Genomic DNA, 20,588 nt, shown 5'->3' with positions numbered 1-20,588 from the left:
CACCATCTCCTGGAGTTTGCTCAAACTCACATCCATTGAGCCAGTGATGCCATCCAACCATCTCATCCTCTGTCGCCACCTTCTCCTCCTACCCTCCATCTTTCTCAGCATCAGGGTCTTTTCAATGAGTTGACTCTTTGAATCATGTGGCCCAAGTATTGGAGCTTCAGCTTCAGCATCACTTCTCCCAAAGAATATTCAGAGCTGGTTTTCTTTAGGACTGACTGGTATGATCTCCTTGCTGTCTAAGGGACTCTCAAGAGTCTTCTCCAACACCACAGTTCAAAAGCACCAATTTTTCGGCACTAAGCTTTCATTATGGCCCAACTCTCACCTCTATACATGACTACTGGAAAAACCATAGCTTTAACAAGATGGACCTTTGTCGGCAAAGTGATATCTCTGCTGTTTAATATGGTGTCTTGATTTGTCATAGCTTTTCTTCCAAGAAGCAAGCATCTTTAATTTCATGGCTGCAGTCACCGTCCACAGTGATTCTGGAGCCAAAGAAAATAAAGTCTGTCACGGTTTCCATTTTTTCCCCATCTAAATTGGACTTAAAAGCATGCTCTGGGAGCAGAACTCCTTTGTATGCAGGGGACATACTGTACTGTCTCCTCTGCCACTGCCACGACCCTAATCCAAGCCACCCTTATTTCTTCCCTAGATCACCAGAATCGTCTGTCTATGGGTCCTCTTGCTTCTATTCTTGTTTCCTACATGACAGCCACACCAAGGTTGATCCTGTCATTCTCCTTCACTCCAACTTCTATTGGGCTCCCATTACATTGAGGATAGATCCAGATCCTTACCATGGCCCATGAAGTTCCTACAGGATCTCACCCCTACTTAGCTCTCCACACTCACAGCATGTTGGGGACATAGCACAGCATCCCTGCTGTTTCTGGTACACACTGAGCATCGTTCTATCTCGGGGATCTGGCATTTTCCTGTATCTTGGCATGGCTTGCTCCTGTCTGCCACTTGGGCCTCTAAACTCCATCTTCCCATGAAGTCACCCTCTATTCCCTTATTCTGCCTTTTTTTTTCTCTTGATAGCACTTAACACAGGATATCACATCATGAATTTATTTGGTTATATATTACGTCTCTTTCACTACAATAAAAGCTCCGTGAGAGCAGGTCCTTTTCATCTCCCAGTTGTATTCTCAGCACCTACAATAAAACCTGGCACAGAGAAGATGCTCAATGAATTTGTTGCATTAAAATGTCTGACTCCAATGCTGAGAAAAGAAAATACTTAATACAATTGGAACTTCTTTTAAAGAAGATTCCTTAAAAAGATTATCTCTTGAAAAACATGTAGAAAATGAACATTTTTCAGTAAGCATTATGTCTCTGGCACATTTACACCAGCATTATTTCCTGCCTTACATGACTGACAAAGTGTTTTGATGACTGCTGTCATGTTTTGTAAAACCCCTTTAGGTACTTGAAGGAAAATACAAAATAAATGCAAAGTAATAATAAATCACCTCTCTGTTTGGTATTCATAATAATGTACATGAGACTTTTGATGATTTAGTGAAAAATAAAGTAGGGGGTTTCTAAAGGTAAAGGGATAGATCAAGTCCAAATCATTACAGTCTGATCCAGGTGGCAAGGGGCCTTGGTGAGTAAACCCATCTTGATTGAAACCTTGGAAATTCATGTCCTGATGATGTCTTTCAACAACAGTGATAGCCTTCTAGATTCAAGGCATTCTGTTAGCTGCTACCATTATTATACTCCAATCTAATGTTTAGTCAAACAGATAAAACCTTGATTTTATTGTCTACAACACAGCTATCTCTTAATAAGCCAATATTTTCCCCCTTCTGAAAGTATATATATATATGGACAGAGGAGTCTAGCAGGCTATGAAGACTGCAAACCATGGGTTGCAAAGAGTTGGACACGACTGCAGCACACACCCCCCCCCACACACATCACACTAAAATACTATAGACAAAGAATGAACAAGGAAACCGTGTGATTTAAATAGTCACCCAAAGCCAAGACAGTGTAATTAAAAGTTTACATGTGTTTGCCAGGAGTGTTTTTCTATTGCCTTATGTGTCAAGACAGTAGGTCTGCCGAGCCAAGGAAGAGCTGTGTTGGTCTTTAATGTAATATTTTAGAAGTTGCCCATTCATGTGAACTTTAATCTTATTGATTTTTTTAAATTAAGAAAAAAGCTCTCTGGGTAAAGACAGAGTTGTGGTTTAATATTAATATTCGTTGTTGTTCAGTCGCTCAGTTGTGTCCAACTCACTGCAACCCCATGGACTACAGCATACCAGGCTTCCCTGTCCTTTATCACCTCCCAGAATTTGCTCAAACTCATGTCTATTGAGTGGATGATATCATCCAACCATCTCATCCTCTGTTGCCCCCTTCTCCTCCTGCCCTCAATCTTTGCCAGCATCAGGGTCTTTCCAATGAGTCAAAATGATAAATTTCTAGAATTCTATATTTTGCTTTTAATATCTGATATGGGAGATAAAAATTAGTTTATCAAAAGGTCATCTTGTTTTCTCCTCTTGAGGAAAACACGGGGGAAATGATTAAAGAAAACACAAAGGCTTCCATTAATTTGTAAAGAAGTTTATAAATCTCATCAGAGGGGCAAATAGAGAAAAAGTTTAAGGCAGAGGAAAGAAGGTATTTGTCTTAGTTTTCAGATTGATTTCATTACTAACAATGACACACATAAAGACTCAACTTGTCTCTTGTCTGGTAAACTAAACTCATTTAAAATATATAGTTACTATTGGCATCTACAATTTCAAAAGAAGAATTATGATTACAGCCCTGATTTGCAACATTTAAGCCTGCTAGGAATTCTTGGAGAAGTTGATAACATAAACACTGGGAATAAATTTAAAAGTATAACAAAAGTCCATTTTTTGGGGTAGAGTTCCAAAAATGATCAATCCTAGGCTATACTTTGTCATATTTCAATTATAAGATGCTATACTTGATGCATATTCTTCCTATAGAAGTCACCCCCAGGATACTTTATGGTATCAAATTCCACCAAGTGCTAAGGCTTCCTTCATTTTACTTTTTTACAAATTCAAATATGAAGAAATCATTACTGAGTCAATCCCAAAAGGGAAAAGAAGTGGAAAGAAATTACACTAATAAAAATGGGATTTCCCTTTAATCACCTTCTTATGAAGAAGAGCAAAGTAAACTTCCAATGCAGGATGAAAGTGATCACACCCCCGAGATGGCACAGGACTAAAGAAATATATGGCCAATGACTTCCTCCTATGAGAAACAAAGACCATCACCATGCTCTCTCAGGGACAAGTGCATTAGAGCACCGAGTGATGCAAAGATGCTTAATGGTCCCAGGGCAGGTGCATCGCCCTTTCTGACAGTGCTCATTTGCATATGTACATTTAATCCCAGCAGGAGGTGTGCATTCAGGGGTCCCTCAGGGCAGAAATACAGACACTCTCAGGTAAAATCAGTTCTTCATAAACTTTATAAGCTCATTCCAAAACTCCAGTTGTCAGTGAACAGCTTTCCAGATTGACATCTTAAATCAAGAAAATGTCACACATGTACAGTAACTGGCCTAATCTTTTCTGTAAATTGCTGCCTGTGGTTTTCAAAAACATAGTAAATTGCTGGCAATTGACAATGTGTCTCCCTGCATGGCTAACTTCACTTCTGCACAGTTAACAAATCAGTCTTAAATTATTCATCAGATCACCCAATGTCTAGGCTCTTCTGACTGCCATTGATTTCAGGGACCAGTAGCCTGCATGCCTTTTATACTAAAGTGAAATGCACACAATGTTCTGGGCATATAAAATTAATTGCATGTAGGAAATAACAACTATCCTCTGTCTCAGGATCTCACTTAAGGGTGAGGGCAGCTTACTACACAATCAGTGCTGCTGCTGTTCTCTGCTGCCTTGAAGCAGGACAGAGCCTTGTCGTACACTAATACTTAAAATAGCCTTAATGACCCTGATAATTCAAATACATGGAGGAAGTGTTTTCTCTATTAATTCTACAATTAAGGACAAGTGCAAAGCGACGAACTATATGTACAAGCTAAAATACAGATGGTCCATGCAGAAAGGATGCCATCAAACCATTGCATTTTTGTTCTAGAAAAAGGGTCAAATCAACTCTCCAGACATCTTGACAAATTGAATTTTGGTTGCTAAAATGAGTGTGGGGATAGAGTGCTTGTTCTTTAACTCAGTGCCATTTTTCTTTTGGCAGCACACAGAGGATTTTGCTGGAAGCATGTTTGTCCTTCTTTGAAATACTTTTTGAATCACTGACTGGCTCTAAGTTAAACAGTGCAGTTGTGCAAGGAAATAGCCTCATATTTGAGGATCATATTTGTCTATTTAGGGCTTCCCTGATGGCTCAGCGGGCAAAGAATCTACCAGCAATGCAGGAGACACAGGAGACTCTTGTTTGATCCCTGGGTCAGGAAGATCCCCTCGAGTAGGAAATGGCAACCCACTCCAGTATTCTTGTCTGGAGAATCCCATGGATTGAGGAGCCTGGTGGGCTACAGTCTAAAGGGCCAAAAAGAACCCAGTACAACTAAGAAGCTAAACACGCAGTACGTATGCTACAGTCTGTGAATCATTCATTCATTTTGTCTGTTGATGTTCAGGAAAATTAACTCCAGACCATCTCAAAAGGATATCTAGCATTCTGGTATTTTCTCCCAGCTGTGCCTAAACAGATCATTTTCAGGCCACTGGTAATCAAGTATAACCCGAAAGCTCCCTTGTGGTCCTTACATGACCACCTTCTAAGGGTAGTGACCTTGGCTCTGATTCATGTAACCCTATGGAGTTCTCTCTCCAATATATGCTGGGCCAGAGGAGAGTCTTGGAAAAGAGTACAGGATGGAGGTGGGTGGACTGACAAAATTCATTATAGGAAGTTGAAAACAAATAGCAGCTCAAAGCACTTTTCTCTCCAATGGTAAATCAGTAACAGCATTTGTGTCTATGAAGGTCAGCATGGTATTTGTTCTTTCCTGAGGGTGTACAATCCTCATCCCATCTTCCTTAGGAAACCTTACCTGATCCTGGTGATACTGTGTTGCTTGTTCTATGGTATAAGAGTCCTTTTCAATTCATTATCCTAATACTGGTTACATTCTCTTGCTATTACTCATTTAATGTCTGTCTTTCCTCTGGTAAGAACATTTTATGAGGCAGAAATAGGATGGAGCCCTAGTGCCTGGCACAGTGCTTTGGACCAAGTAAATGCTTGCTTAGTAAAAAGTGGCTTAAACACATTTTCTAATCTGAAAGAAGTCTGTGTGGGAAATTCAGGGCTAACATAAAATCTCCATGGAGTTAGTGTCCCAGGCTCCTTTTTTCTTTGTACTCAATTATTCTCATGCATGGCTGATATCCCTAAGGTTACCTCATGGTCTAAGATGGCTGGCACCTCTCTGGTAGCAGCATATGGGCCTCAAAGAAGTTTATGTCCTAATTCTCAGAGCCTGTGAGTATGGTACCTGATATAATTGACGTGGGGCTTCCCTGGTGACTCAGACAGTAAAGAATCTGCTTGCAATGCAGGAGACCCGAGTTTGATCTCTGGGTTGGGAAGATCCTCTGGAGGAGGAAATGGCAACCCACTCCAGTATTCTTGCCTGGAGAATCCCATGGACAGAGGAACCTTGTGGACTACAGTCCAAAGGATCGCATAGAGTCGGACGCAACTGAAGCGACTTAGCATGTATGCAGGGAAGAATTAGCCAGTGTGGAGACCGTGACATCAGCAGTGGCCGTTACCAGGGACTGGAATAGACTAAGCCGGGCATGAGGTCAGGATCTCTGCAAACTTCACCATCAGCTCAGGGTTGGCTATAGAAGCTGACTACGTCCTCTCTTTTCTCCCTGAGGAGTGGAGTCAAGGGAAGGGAAGAGAGAGAGGTGACCAAGGCCTTAGGCATGTCAGCTTTACTGAGTGGAGAACAGATTTGACCCAGACAGGAGACTAATTTTCCATGACCATACTTGTACACAGAATCTGTTACCCAACGTAATAAGCAATGGGAATAGGGTAAGAGACAGAACAGTTGGGAGATGGTTTATTCAAAGAAGCACAGCCATTTCATGACTATAATCCACTGAGCTGAGATAATAGCCCAGTTATTCAATTATATTTGCACAGGCTTTGTTCAGTAACTCTTACTCTGCAGCAATAAACAGAGCCGCTCTTGATCAAATAATATATCCATCTGTTCTTTTGACAAAAATATTTGAACTTCTACAGAAGGGTACAAGGTTATCACACAAACTTGTGATTACAAACTCCAAACACCGCCCAGGCTGCAGCAATTACTTAGTTATTGCGGTTTCTATACATCATTGGACTATAACATAGCAGCAAATTGGATTTTTTGAGCAAAGGGTTTCAAAATGTTTGTATTTGATGAAATCTATGAAAATATAATACTGAGTTTAGACGTGCTTATAATTTTCTTTACAGTGGAAAAGAAGCTATGGGGGAAACAATTATCTTACCACACAAAGAATACCAAAGATGTTATTTTCAGAAGTTATGTTTATTTAGACCCAGACCAAGGGAAAAAGTATAGTTTAAGTCCGTTGGAATACGAAATGCATAACTATATTTACACCGCCTTGCTACTTTTTAAAAAAATATAAAATAATTGCATCACTTAGGGAAAGGACTGTATAGGAAACAAAAACAAACATTTTCAAGTTTTGGGGCTTCATTTTGATTTAATGCCCAGAATCAGATTGTGATGGTTCTTCCTTTATACATTTTTAATAACTGGATAGATGTTCACCGCCACCTCAGTTGTCCCTTTCTGCATCAATATTATAAAAATATTCTTTCAGGACATCATGATAAGTATATACCAATATATTAGTTCAGAACTGAAATAGTTTGTTATTCTAGTAAACTGAAAGTTTATGCATTTTTCAAAGATTCTTATTGGTATAGATATGCTATTCATCTCATGAAACAGTAAAATATCATTCTTATAGTTTCAAATGTAGGTATACATTTGCCATGGTTCTTGGATGCTATTCCTATATCATTTGCTGATATAATATTATTCTCAAATAAAGATACTTTGTATCCTAGCTTCAGTCCTCCATAAACATCACATTTCAAGATTCTTTTTGAAAAATGTTCAAGGAGGAAGAAATTCAAAGGAAAGGATAAATGCAAGTTTAATACTCATTACTAGATTCAATAAGTTGTATTTATTTAAAGAAAGATATATACTACGTCTTTAGGGGCTTCCCAGCTGTCTCAGTGGTAAAGAATCTATCTGCCAATGCAGGAGATGCAAGTTTGATCCCTGGGTTGGGAAGATCCCCTGGAGGAGGACATGGCAACCCATTCCAGTATTCTTGCCTGGGAAATTCTATGGACAGAGGATTCCATCAGGATACAGTCCGTGGGGTGGCAGAGAGTCAGACATGACTGAGTGACTGAGCATGCACGCACATATTCTACGTATCACTGATTTTGTTGAAACTGCCCACAGAAAAAGAATTCTTTAGAGACATAAAAATATTTAGAATGCTTATTAAAAATAATGGAGGGGCTGTATGCAGCTGAAGGGGAGAGACAGTTTTGTTTCCTGTGCAATAACTGGTACATGGAACTCTGAATTGTCTAAAAGTTTCCTACTTGAATGTGCCTGACCAAACCAAAGTTAGTGGAAGAATTCATCCTTGAAGGAAAGGGAATCTTGATGAAGAGAGAGATTTTTCTCAGTAAGTATAGAGGAACAATTCAGGCTGGGTAATAAGAATGAACCTTGAAAAAGAAGGATGATGTCATTGACCCTGCCAGACTGCTCCGGTGAAATACTCGACTGAAGAATCTCACGAGAGAAGAGAACCCTTGTGAGTGAATGGTGACGATTTAAGTCAAAAGAGGACAAGAAAGTGCTATTATTGCCATTTGGAGAAATGGCTTAAATTTCTTTAAGAATCAAAATATCCACAAATCAGGTACTATGGAAAACAAGCAGCCGTTAAGACAGGATAGACAGGATACAGAGAAACAAATGTAGGTAGTTTTCCTTTTATGCGAAGGCAACGTGAACACAGGCACAGAGGAGGTGTCAGGGAGGGTTCACCTGTCTCCCTTTCGGGCTTCTTCCTAAGGTTTAGGAGACTCTTGGTCAAAGCTCACAGTTAATAAAAGCCTTCAGAGAATTTCTTCATATTCTTTTTTTTAAGACTCCCTTCCCGGAACGGAGCTCCGTCCCTCCCTCTTTTGTCTCTTTTTTGTCTTTTATATTTTTTCCTACCTCCTTTCGAAGACAATGGGTTGCTTTTCTGGGTGCCTGATGTCCTCTGCCAGCATTCAGAAGTTGTTTTGTGGAATTTACTTGGAGTTTAAATGGTCTTTTGATGAATTTGTGGGGGCGAAAGTGTTCTCCCCGTCCTATTCCTCTGCCATCTTAGCTCCTCCTCCATTCACATTCATTTTTCACATCTAGATTATGCTCATGCACCGTAGCACACAGTCAGAATTCTAGGAAAATGTAACACACTGAAAATTCTCTAGGATCAGTAATGAGTAAATTACATACATTTTTCAGGAAATGACAGTTAGAAGAAATACTAACCTAAAGTTTCTATAATTTGGAGTAATCGAAAAGATGCCTTAAGGCATCAGTTTAATTTTGGAGGGATTAAAAACAAATACAACAAATATAACTTATCTTTCAGTATCTTTAAATGTAACAAATGAGTTGGGTTTTCATATTTGCATTCTGAATGGATGCCTAGGAAGAAAAAAATGATTTCAAGTCTGCTTCCAAAGAAGCAGCAATAACTTATTAATTGTACCCTTGGTGATCTTAAAGTACAGCATGAAAAACTGCCTTGGAGACTCCAAAGACGCATAAAGTTCCTCCCAGGGGGAGCAGGAGAGACAGCAGCAGAATCTAGCTACAGAAGTATTTCAAAAATGCTATTTACATGTTGAAGGAAAGGGTTTAATTAATCGTATTACAGCTGCGAAGTTAATATGCAGATCTGGGGTCCTAGCACAAGGGACTGTTACATACTTTTTAAACAAGTCACTCAATCCTACATATTCCTCTTTTACAGCTCTTGCATAGTAATAAATATATGTCCCACAGGTTTGCAGAATGAGGATCGAGATGTCTGTTAATTTTTCACTAATAAGAAAGATGATGATGCTGATGGCAATTATAAGAACCACTTTTTACTGAAACCTCACAATATTCCAAGATCCTTTCTAAGTTCTTTGTATGAATTACAAACAATTTCAACAACCTGGCATGCTGTAGCCCATGGGGTCGCAAAGAGTCAGACACGACCTAGCGACTAAACAACAACAGTAAAATTAATGCTGTGGTTTTTCCTCATTTTGCAGAAAAGGAAACTGAGATTCCAGTAGATTATGAAAGTACAGGCACTTTTGGTCATCTACCCATAGTCATCCCCAATCTCACCATATAGGCACACATTTCCTAAAACAGCACATCCATTTCCTTCAAGTTCTAGAATCCAGGGAGAATGTCCAGGGAGACCCTCAGGACACAGGGACAAAAGCATGATGCCAAGCAAAAGGAAAATCTGAAGGTTGTGATCAAGAGTCTCCATAAGAGGCCAGAGGTATGATCACTCATGGTCAGCGAGTACATTATTAGTTTACAAGAATGGTTCAGTAGTGCCTGTCATTGGAATAACACCCAAATCCATAAAGATGTTGTGGAAATTAAGCTGAATCTGGTGTTTGGAGAAAGATTCACCATTTTACAATGGACATTCTGGGCAAAAATCAAAGTAGAGTGAGGCTTTTATTAATCTATCCAAGTATATAATTCCAAGAAATGACTTCATGAACTAGAAGGAGAGGGAGGACTCTGGAGAGTATATAAAGTATATAAAGACGCACATGTGAACAAGGATTATTTTATGAAACAGGGTACCACCTGGGAAAATGGCAGAGGTTCCTGGGTTTATCAAGGGTCCTTAATGCTGCTCTAGTTTTCAGAATAGATTCCCGACAGACTGGAATTGAGATTCACCTGTGGCTAGCCAGGGAGCAATTCCCAGGCTTGGAAACAGGAAACAGAAAGAGATCAACAGAAAACCTTTAGGCCTTTTGGAATCGTCTGTCTTTTTAATGATCTAGAATACTTGGTGGCCTGCTTAATGGCATTTGCATGGGTCATAAAATGAATAACTGGGACCTTATACCCACATTTTAAACTCTGAACCCAAAGAAATGAGGGGCAAAAAATCCTTGATGTTTTTCAAGGATTCACATTGAAATTCATGTGAAATTCACATTCACATCATTCACATCAATGTTAGAAAGCCAGTTACAAGAAACAGTTCACAAAGGTCATCTTGGGCAGTAGAGCAAAATCAACTTTTGTGGGACAAATCACTGATACTATAATTTTAATTAAAAAATTTTTTAAAAAATCACATCACATTTGAAGCTTACCTGAGTTTCTACTTGGTAATAATGCTAAACACCAAACACTGATTACTATCATTATTGGTGATGCTGGTCCTGTTTTTATATTTCACAGAGACTTTCGGGATTCAGCGATTTGCCTAAGGGCCCACGGTTTATAAGTGCTACAGACAAGATTTGAATGAAAGGCTTATGATTTGAAATTTAGTCTTTTTCAACACACTATGATGCCAAATCCATAGAACAAAGTTCCTCTGGTCTAATTTATTCCAAACCAGTTGACAGAGAAGAAAATAAAAGATGATTTCCATCCAGTGAAATAAAAACATGATTTAAACTGACCATTCAAATCAAGAAACAGAAAATGTTATGGGTTGAAAAATGCTATGCTTAACTTATTATTCACAATTATTTTATTCACAATATTTGCATTTTTAAATTACTTTATAATCTGCATGTTACAGATGATAACTGAGCACTGATTTAAGTCCTTTTTTCTGTCTTAGAAATTAGTGGTGAAATGCAATTAATAGCACAAATACTAAAGGTAGATGTTGGTGCATTTCTATGTAATTCAGTTTTAGGAATGTCATTTTTGGTTCCTGAATACATTTGCCAATGTAAGAAAATGATGACAAGTTCTAATTATAAAATTATTATAGTGTGGAACAATCAACTCTGAAGGTTCTAGAGAAAACCCTTCAGGGATCTTTGCTCTTAGCTACATCAAAAATTCTTTATTACCCTATGGACTTCAATGGAGCCTAACGATTCTAAAAGTCTCTGTGCTGGTCAAGGCAAATGTTTCTAAGATCTAAACCACAAATGCTACTTAAAGAAAATCTGACATTATTATGCAACAATAGAATAAGCTGGCACAAAGATAGTTGAAGACAAGAAACCTAGAAAAATAGGTTAAAACTTTCTTATTTTTTTTGTAATTATACTGTTAAGTTTCTTCTCTACGATTTCAAATGACAACTGCAATGAGAAAAATACTTAAGAAACATAATGAGAAATTTAACCTAAGGTGCTATTCCATTTGGGTGGTAATCAAAAGATAGTTCTGCAAGAGTCATAATGAAAATTGTGTGTTTTGCTGACACGAGTTCTAGACAGACAGAAATAACATTTGTATCATGATGCATAAAGACAACTCTGATCAGGATTCACAGAGGAGTCAACACACTGATGTACATAGTTGTTAGTAAACATACGCTCCCTTTAAATATAATGAGTATTTCCTTCTCTGTCAAACTTTTTTCTCAGAATTGATATTCAAGCAAAGATGGCAACTTGCTATTCATATCTGTTACATTTTGGTCAATGCCTTTCCCCACTTTAAACACAAGAAATGTTTAAAGCTATTTTTTCACTTAACATTTGGGGCTTGTGGTCACTGGGATGAGAGGCTTTTTAAAACTGGACATGAGTATATACTGGAAGCTGAGTCCCACTGCAGCTTAGCAAAATAAATTATAAGGCTACTGTTTTGGAGTTTCATTGTTATTAACATGCTCCCAAGATCATTCTTTTCTAAATGATATCCAGACTCTTTTTTGAATAGTATTCCATTTGTAACATTGTTTTGATTACTATATATACTTAGTATTCCATTTGTAATGCTGCTTAGGTTACTCTATATATGCATATTTCTTAGTATGCCATTTGTAATGTTGCTCTGATTACTATATATACTTAGTATTCCATTTGTAATGCTGCTTAAGTTACTGTATATGTGCATATATATTAGTATTCCATTTTTAATGTTATTTAGATTGTTATATATACTTAGTATTTCATTTGTAATATATGTACACTGTAAGGATGTATATATATTAGTATTCCATTTGTAATGTTACTTAGATTATTTATTAGTGTACTTTTTTTAAAAGTGTACTTTTTTTAAAAGTGTACTTTAAAACCATCATGAACTTACCTTAGAGAGCCCACCTACTTCCAAATAGAAGCAGATAATAAACACATTCCAGGTGACCCACAGGGCAGTCCATACTGTATACTGGAAAGAAAGGGTGGGGAGGGGAGAGAAAAAGAAGAAAAATGTGGAGATGAAAGGAATGTATACTCAATAAGTCGATAATAAAAATGTCAATAAATCTGTCTTCTGGGATGAAACAGGGCATGCTCAGAAGAGTGCTCCTTATGGGGTCCCCTAAGATTTCTAGAAATTAAAAATCCAATAGTTTCTACTGCTTTCAGTAGATGTCAATAAAACTAGATTTATTTTGAAAGTGCTTTGCTGGCTTGCAGATGCAAGTGAAATCCAAGTGCTGGTTCGATTTCTGTTTTCTGAGAACTAACTTTTCCAAGGGTTACAATTATGCAAATTTTCTGTGGGCTATCTAGTCAGCTAGTCAGTAGTGTTCAACTTTTTGTGACCCCATGGACTGTAGCCCACCAGGATCTGTTCATGGGATTCTCCAGGCAAGAATACTAGAGTGGGTTCCCGTTCCTTCCTCCAGGGGATCTTCCCAAACCAGGGATCAAACCTGGGTCTCCCTCATTGCAGGCAGATTCTTTACCACCTCAGCGACCAAGGAAGCCCATCTAATCAGCTAGCTAGCTTTTAGTTACAATATTAAATCATCACGGTTTTAGGAATATTAGTCAAAACCCTTCACTTCCATATCACTGAATTAGAATCATGGGGAAAAATGGATATGCGGAGTAAAATTAACCAGCTTTCAACTGTTGGACTATTTTATTGAATGAAATGTATGCCCCTAATATAATGATAGGCTATAACATGAGCATGTAAAATATTTTTTAAAAGCATAGAAATTAATAGCTAGGATTAAGGATGAGCAAATAAGCAACATATTTCCATAATGGGAAAATAGCTTCCAATTACATCCCCAAACTCTCGAAACATGCCAGCCTTACTGATTAATTGGTTTTATGAATGCATTGTGTATTAGGAAATGCCTTTCTCAAGAGTATTAGTCAGACTGAATTAAGGTAACCTCAGATCAAGAGTCATCAAAGGAGATGGTCTTAGGGTTCAATTCATCCAGTCACTTTCTTTTTCTTTTTTTAATTTTTTATTTTTAATCGGAGGATGATTGCTTTACAATGTTGTGTTGGTTTCTGCTGTACAACAACATGAATCAGCTGTAAGTATACATATATCCCCTCCCTCCCTAGCCTCCCTCCACTAGCCACCCATCCTCCCCTTCTAGGTCATCACAGAGCACTGAGCTGAGCTCCCTGCGTCATACATCAGCTTCACCTTAGCTGTTTACACATGGTAGTGCAGACATGCCAAGGCTCCTCTCTCAATTCGTCCCACCCTCTTCTTCCCCGCTGTGTTCACAAGTCTGTGCTCTTCACCTGCATCTTTATTCCTGCCCTGTATATAGGTCCATCTGTACCATTCTTCTCTGAGAAGGCGATGCACCCCACTCCAGTACTCTCGCCTGGAAAATCCCATGGACGGAGGAGCCTGGTGGGCTGCAGTCCATGGCGTGCTAAGAGTCCGACACGACTGAGCGACTTCACTTTCACTTTTCACTTTCATTCACTGGAGAAGGCAATGGCAACCCACTCCAGTGTTCTTGCCTGGAGAATCCCAGGAATGGGGGAGCCTGGTGGGCTGCCATCTATGGGGTCGCACAGAGTCGGACACGACTGAAGCGACTTAGCAGCAGCAGCAGTACCATTCTTCTAGATTTCATATACCTGCATTGATATATGATATTTGTTTTTCTCTTTCTGCATCCAGTCATTTTCTCAAGCAGACAAAGACACTAAGGTCTGGAAAACTGACATATAGGACAGCTTGAATGAGGAAGGAATTTGCCACAGCAGCAAAATGAATACACCAAATACAATGGGTTGCTTATTTTATTTTACATAGATTTTACAAAAATCTATGAATTCTTAAATAGACATACTAATTCAGTTATTGCTTTCTACTGTTAAATCATGATAAATGGTGAAATAACTTATTGTTAATATTAAACTAAGTATTAAAATAATTTATTAATATTAGTTTCTTCTATGCTTTGCCAAATAATAGGCTCATGAATTTTAAACACTATAAAACAGCCATATCCTTACTAGAAGCCTTATCAGAAGCTTTTAAATTTTTTCTAAAATTCAATTTACATTTTTTATCTTTATCGTTTATGATTTTTAAAGAGTAATACATTGATAATCATGAGTTAAGGCTCCAAAGTCACTAGAACCATAGAGGAGTTGGAGAATATGCCAAAAAGTTAACATCAGTTAAAATATACATTGAGGCTTTTGGTATTTGCAGATACTGTTGATCTGCTGATATTTTCTGTTAAGGAGTCTTCCAGTGTGAGTGGGTCATACGTGTTTTCTTAAAAATGCACCAAATACATTGAAATGCACTTTTCTGACCCACAAATTATTCTTGTGAAAACTTAAAATAGCTAACCTACATCCTCAATGTATGCTTTTTGCAAACTGATAAAGTCATAAAACCACAACAAATTTTTAAAGATGTTACTAATAAGATGGCATCTGGTATTGGACATTTTTCATTCTACATAAGTCTAATTATGGAGATAATTGAGTGAAAGAGCAGTGCAGACCACTAAGTCATGAGGAAAAATCTAGGAATAAAGGTTAAGGGGTGGACATAAAATAAAGCAGGACTAAAGTAAGAAAATGAACCAAATTAACTGCAAAACCACATAGTTCTTAATTATTAGGACTGCAAACCTATACCCCAAGTATTCTTTTAGAAAAGTAAATCAACTCAGAGTTACAGAAAATGAATATTGAGGCAAATCTATTTAAAGTCAAGGCACAAACTTCATGATGGAAGTGTATTCTGATACATCACAAGTTGTACTCTTGATGTCACTTCTGAACATTCAAAGATAAATTGATCAGGCTGAGTACTATAGATTCCAACTGTCAGCTCTGAAATTCCTAACAATAACAACAGTTATTACTGAGCTGCTTTCGATGGTTCCTTTCTAAGCACTTTACATAGATTAAGTCATTCAGTCATCACACTAAGACCAAGGTAGAGAGGTAATCATTTGATCACGTAGTTAGTGTGAGACTTGGGACAGCACTCTGGCAAGAGCTGGAGTGCTTAGGCATCAAATGATAAGCTTCATTTGAAAAAATTTTAGGAAAAGGACTACAGGTTAATTTGCAAGTTAACACTTTCCCAAATTTTCCATTTTATAAAATGATCAATTCACCAATTTATCAAAAATTTACTTCATTCATACATATTTAATAACCAGTTATATTTTTGAAATGATTTCTTATTTTGCTATTAATGTGTCATGCATTATATAGACATCGGGATTTTTAAAAGTAATATTGTAAGTTTCTTTATTCTAATACATTGGCCTGTTGAGAACAAAAAATATCAGTATGGTTGAATTTTGGATTGCTTTGAGATGGAAACTTCATACCTCAGTGTGCACCTGAGACCCAAATCTGTACATAGAGAAAAAAGGAAGGATTTCTAGCGGCACTAATAACACATCCAAAGGAATTTGCTGAGGTAGAAAGTATCAGGACAACATATGGTATAAGATACTGGCTATCCTCCTTGTCATCTTTTTGACGAGGATTAATTTCTTTTTAGGACTTCCCTGGTGGCTCCGTGGTAAAGAATCTGCCGCTAATGGAGACACAGGTTTGATCCCTGGTCCCAGAAGATCCCCTGGAGAAAGAAATTGCAACCCACTCCAATGTTCTTGCCTGGAAATCTCATGGAGAGAGGAGCCTGGTGGGCTAGAGTTCATGGGGTTGCAAAGAGTAGGTCACAATTTAGTGACTGAACAACAACAAACTTATTTATGCAATTGAAACTAGAATTTTAAAAAAAAGAGATACATTCCATTTTTAACAAATATCTTTTGGTCATCATGGAGTATGCCTACAAACTCAGACAGTCACGTAGATATACCTGCAGTATACAAGACGTAACTTCTCAAAGTAAAGAAAAATTCACTCTGCATAATTATTTACCCATCTATTTACCCATCATCTCCATATAATCTATCAACTATTTATCTATCCTACTTTGCTTATGTTCAGTACACATACTTCAAATCCTAATTTAATTAGACAGTGCCTATAAAGATGAAAACCCATTTATGTTGTTCTATGTGGCTTCCAGGATATTGCATAGTTTTATGAGGATATTTCAGCATTTTTTAATTGAAATGAACTTTAGAAGTCTCCCAGTATATTTTTTTTTCTCATTGAGCAATTAGTCTATAACATAAATTATTTTTTACTTCCTTAGCTTGTTTTTCAATTACCAAGAAGACCATTCATTAATTCATTCACATGTGTATCAATTAGATATAGTAGTATACACAATATGTTATGCTTATTTTTTAAAAAGGATCTGTTTCTTGCTCACTCATTGTTCTAACAGTTTTTGGAGTTTAGTATACATGTCCAGGGGGATTTAAATCTGAGACCCTTGAATATGAACCTAATACCCTTAATTGCCATTCTAAACAGTAACTCTGGTGGAAGATTTATGATGACATAGTAGGGATATTTCCCTATGTACAGAGTGCATGTGTGTTCAGTCATGTCTGACTCTTTGTGACCCTTTGGACTATAGCATGCCAGGCACCTCTGTCCATGGGATCTCCTAGGCAAGAATACTGGAGTGGATTGCCATTTCTTCCTCCTGGGTATTTTTCTGACCCAGGATCGAACCCATGTCTCCTGTGTCCCCTGCATTGGAAGGCAGATTCTTTACCCACTGAGTCATCTGGGAAGCCCCATATTTCGCTGTATAATTATTCAAATGAAAGCAAGTTGCAGTTCTTTGGATGTGGACCTTTGTATAAAAGTCCAAAGAACTAACTTATGGATGTAGCATACTTACTTGGCTTTCTTTTCTTTCCTTTTTTTTTTTTTAATTTTTAGAGGAAGTTTGGGGTTACTTTTAATTCCAGTGTTCGGAGAAGGCAATGGCACCCCACTCCAGTACTCTTGCCTGGAAAATCCCATGGACGGAGGAGCCTGGTAGGCTGCAGTCCATGGGGTCGCTAAGAGTTGGACACGACTGAGCAACTTCCCTTTCAATTTTCACTTTCATGCATTGGAGAAGGAAATGGCAACCCACTCCAGTGTTCTTGCCTGGAGAATCCCAGGGACAGGGGAGCCTGGTGGGCTGCGGTCTCTGGGGTCGCACAGAGTCGGAAAGGACTGAAGCGACTTAGCAGTAGCAGTAGCTTAGCAGTTAATTCCAGTGTTAATCTGTATTCAAAAACTATCAAGTTAGCTAACATTTCTGCCTTTAAAGTAATGTAAAACTTCTTGATTAAGTTATTACCCATGAAATAATAAAGATTTAAATAATTCTAGGGCAGAATCTCGGGGCTTCCCGGGTGGTGCTAGTGCAAAAGAACACACTTGCCAAGGCAGGAGATGCAAGAGACGCGTGTTTGATCCCTGGGTCAGGAAGATCCCCTGGAGGAGGAAATGGCAACCCACTCCAATATTCTTGCCTGGAGAATTCCATGGACAGAGAAGCCTGGTGGGCTACAGTCCATGGGGTCACGAAGAGTCAAACACAATTGAGCGACTGAGCACACACAGACTCCAATAAGAGTTTAATATTATGCATACTAAAGTCTTTCATGCTGCAAGTCCAACTCTGTGAAACATCTTTCTAGTAGATCATATGGTGGCTTTGCAGAGGTTCTCTTTCAGGGAAGAAGAATAAAGCAGGAACTGTTTAGCCCTTGCAGTCAGCCGAGGGACAGAAATGCTCTCCTGTACCCGGGGTAGCAAGTTCGAGCACAGAGTCTGCTGTGAGCTGGCTACCTTCACCTCTGTGTGATGTGATGAAAGATACTCCCAAAGTGAGTTTTGAGACTCAGAGAGTTGATGCATTTATAGAAAAAATTATAACTTTCTTATTTTTGATAGGAGTGATTGAATTAAACCAAAACAGGAAGATGGCATGCTGCTAAGTCTTTTGGTTTTCTTCTAGTGACACAATCACTCACATCACAAGAAAATATTCACTAATTCTACTGAACACTGTATATTTATTCAGGTTCAGTGAGCATTTTAGAGTGTGTTACTCCTCATTACAATTCCTTACATTTGCTTGGTATTTCTCATAACCTACTTATACATATATGTAGCCTAAAATATTCCCTTCTAGAAAAGAGAACTAATTACTGAAAATCACTTCCAGTCAAATGTGGAGCACAGAATATTCCTTATTAAATTTTCCTACAATGGAGGCTGTGCTGACAATGTATGTGACAGTTTGGAGCATGGGTTTGTTTCAAATTTATCTTCACAAAGTTGAGAAATGTTTAGCAATATATAGTATGCTGTAAATTAGGGGATAAGTATGAAATAAAGGAGATCAGTCCTGGGATTTCTTTGGAAGGAATGATGCTAAAGCTGAAACTCCAGTAGTTTGGCCACCTCATGCGAAGAGTTGACTCATTGGAAAAGACTCTGATGCTGGGAGGGATTGGGGGCAGGAGGAGAAGGGGACGACAGAGGATGAGATGGCTGGATGGCATCACTGACTCGATGGATGTGAGTCTCAGTGAACTCCGGGAGTTGGTGATGGACAGGGAGGCCTGGCGTGCTGAGATTCATGGGGTCACAAAGAGTCGGACACGACTAGCGACTAATCTGATCTGATCTGATCTGATGAAATAAAGGTGGCTCAGATGGTAAAGAATCTGCCTGCAATGCAGGAAACCTGGGTTCGATCCTTGGGTTGGGAAGATCCCCTGGAAACAGGAATGGCTACCACTCCAGTATTCTGGCCTGGAGAATTCCGTGAGTCCATGGGGTTGCAAAGAGTCAGACATGACTGAACGACTTTCACTTCACTTCATGAACTAAATGCACATGCATTTATTACACGAGTTAAAGCTAAGCTGCTTTTTCTCAGTTAGTAAATAGTTATGGCTAGGCAAGTTTGTTTTTTAGTGTTAGTGACATACATGATTGAAATGATAGTTAATGCACATTTACAGATCATCTAACATCAAGACCACAGGTCATCCTCTACTGAAACTCATCTTAAATTTCCTTGTGAATCTTGATTTCAGTTACACTATGCATCTCACACTCATAGTCACGTTGTTTGCTTTCGTTGTAAACATTCACTGAGCCTTCTTCCCCACAGATAATCATCTCTCCACAGAATTCAGTAATGAAGGCCAGTACAGCCAAGCCATATTATATCAGAAAGAACAACTGAAATAATTTTTTCTTCTCCTAACAGTTTTACAGTGTTTATATGAAAACACAAGTTAAAAATAAGACTTACCACCACAATATATCGAGGTCTGTACTGAATGGTTCCAAACAAACCCAATATGACGACAATTATATGTAGAAAATTGCCAAGAATGGGCGCCCACTGGAAGCCAAGGAAGTCAAAGATCTGCCTCTCTAATGCTGAGAGCTGCAACAAAGCAAAGAGAGCCCATGAGTATATAACCTGTGCACCATCAGACCACGTTAATGTTGGCTTCACGGTTGGAGAAGGCGGCAAAGTCAATTTCAATTGCACTTATGGACACTGTTATCACTAAGATTGTGACACCCATTTCATGTATCGCTTTATTCAATGTCTCTCAGAAAATACACTAAAATTACTTTGAATATCAGGACTTCAATTATAAATAGATTTTAAGCCTTTCTGGAGCGCTAGAGATATATTCCTGAAATCCTTTGCTATAGTAGTAAATCTTTTATGATATCGTATTTTCTAATATTAACCTAAAAATGACTGGCTTAGTTATAACATACTTAGAACATTAACTCTAGGCTTCAATGCCAGTGCTATTAATATTTGGGAAAACAAACAAATAAAAATAAGAAAAACTACCCCCATTTCAATTATCAAATCTTTTTTTTTTCTTTCTTTAGATTGTCATTGATTATAATGACTAGTCACTTTTTCAAAATGAAGCTTATTTATTTACTTTTGACTTATTTATATTCATGATGATAACTACTTTTTCAAAATGAGCTTACTTATTTATCTACTTTAGTTTCCAATCTAACACTGGAGTGTCATAGTTCCTTTGAATGACGTTTTATTGAGATAATATATTTACATGAACATTCATGTTCAATTAGGTATGGGTGTGTGTGTGTTC

At 38.1% G+C, this 20,588-nt stretch overlaps 1 protein-coding gene across 1 annotated transcript in view; it reads right to left on the bottom strand.

Annotated features, from left to right (window-relative positions):
- Nucleotides 1-19,888, bottom strand: part of NKAIN3 (Na+/K+ transporting ATPase interacting 3) — a gene marked incomplete at its 5' end in the record, with an annotated part of 261,099 nt that extends 241,211 nt beyond the window's left edge. The window contains 2 exons of the mRNA XM_010828753.1: nt 12,398-12,478; nt 19,751-19,888. Of these exons, the coding sequence (XP_010827055.1) occupies nt 12,398-12,478; nt 19,751-19,888 (219 nt within the window). The remainder of the gene's footprint in view (nt 1-12,397; nt 12,479-19,750) is intronic.
- Between the last annotated feature and the right edge of the window lie 700 nt (nt 19,889-20,588).

The sequence above is a fragment of the Bison bison genome, unplaced genomic scaffold, assembly GCF_000754665.1.
Source record: "Bison bison bison isolate TAMUID 2011002044 unplaced genomic scaffold, Bison_UMD1.0 scf7180017858728, whole genome shotgun sequence".
Classification (NCBI taxonomy): domain Eukaryota; kingdom Metazoa; phylum Chordata; class Mammalia; order Artiodactyla; family Bovidae; genus Bison; species Bison bison.
Note: the sequence above shows the minus strand (reverse complement) of the source record. Positions and strands in the feature narration are given on the sequence as shown.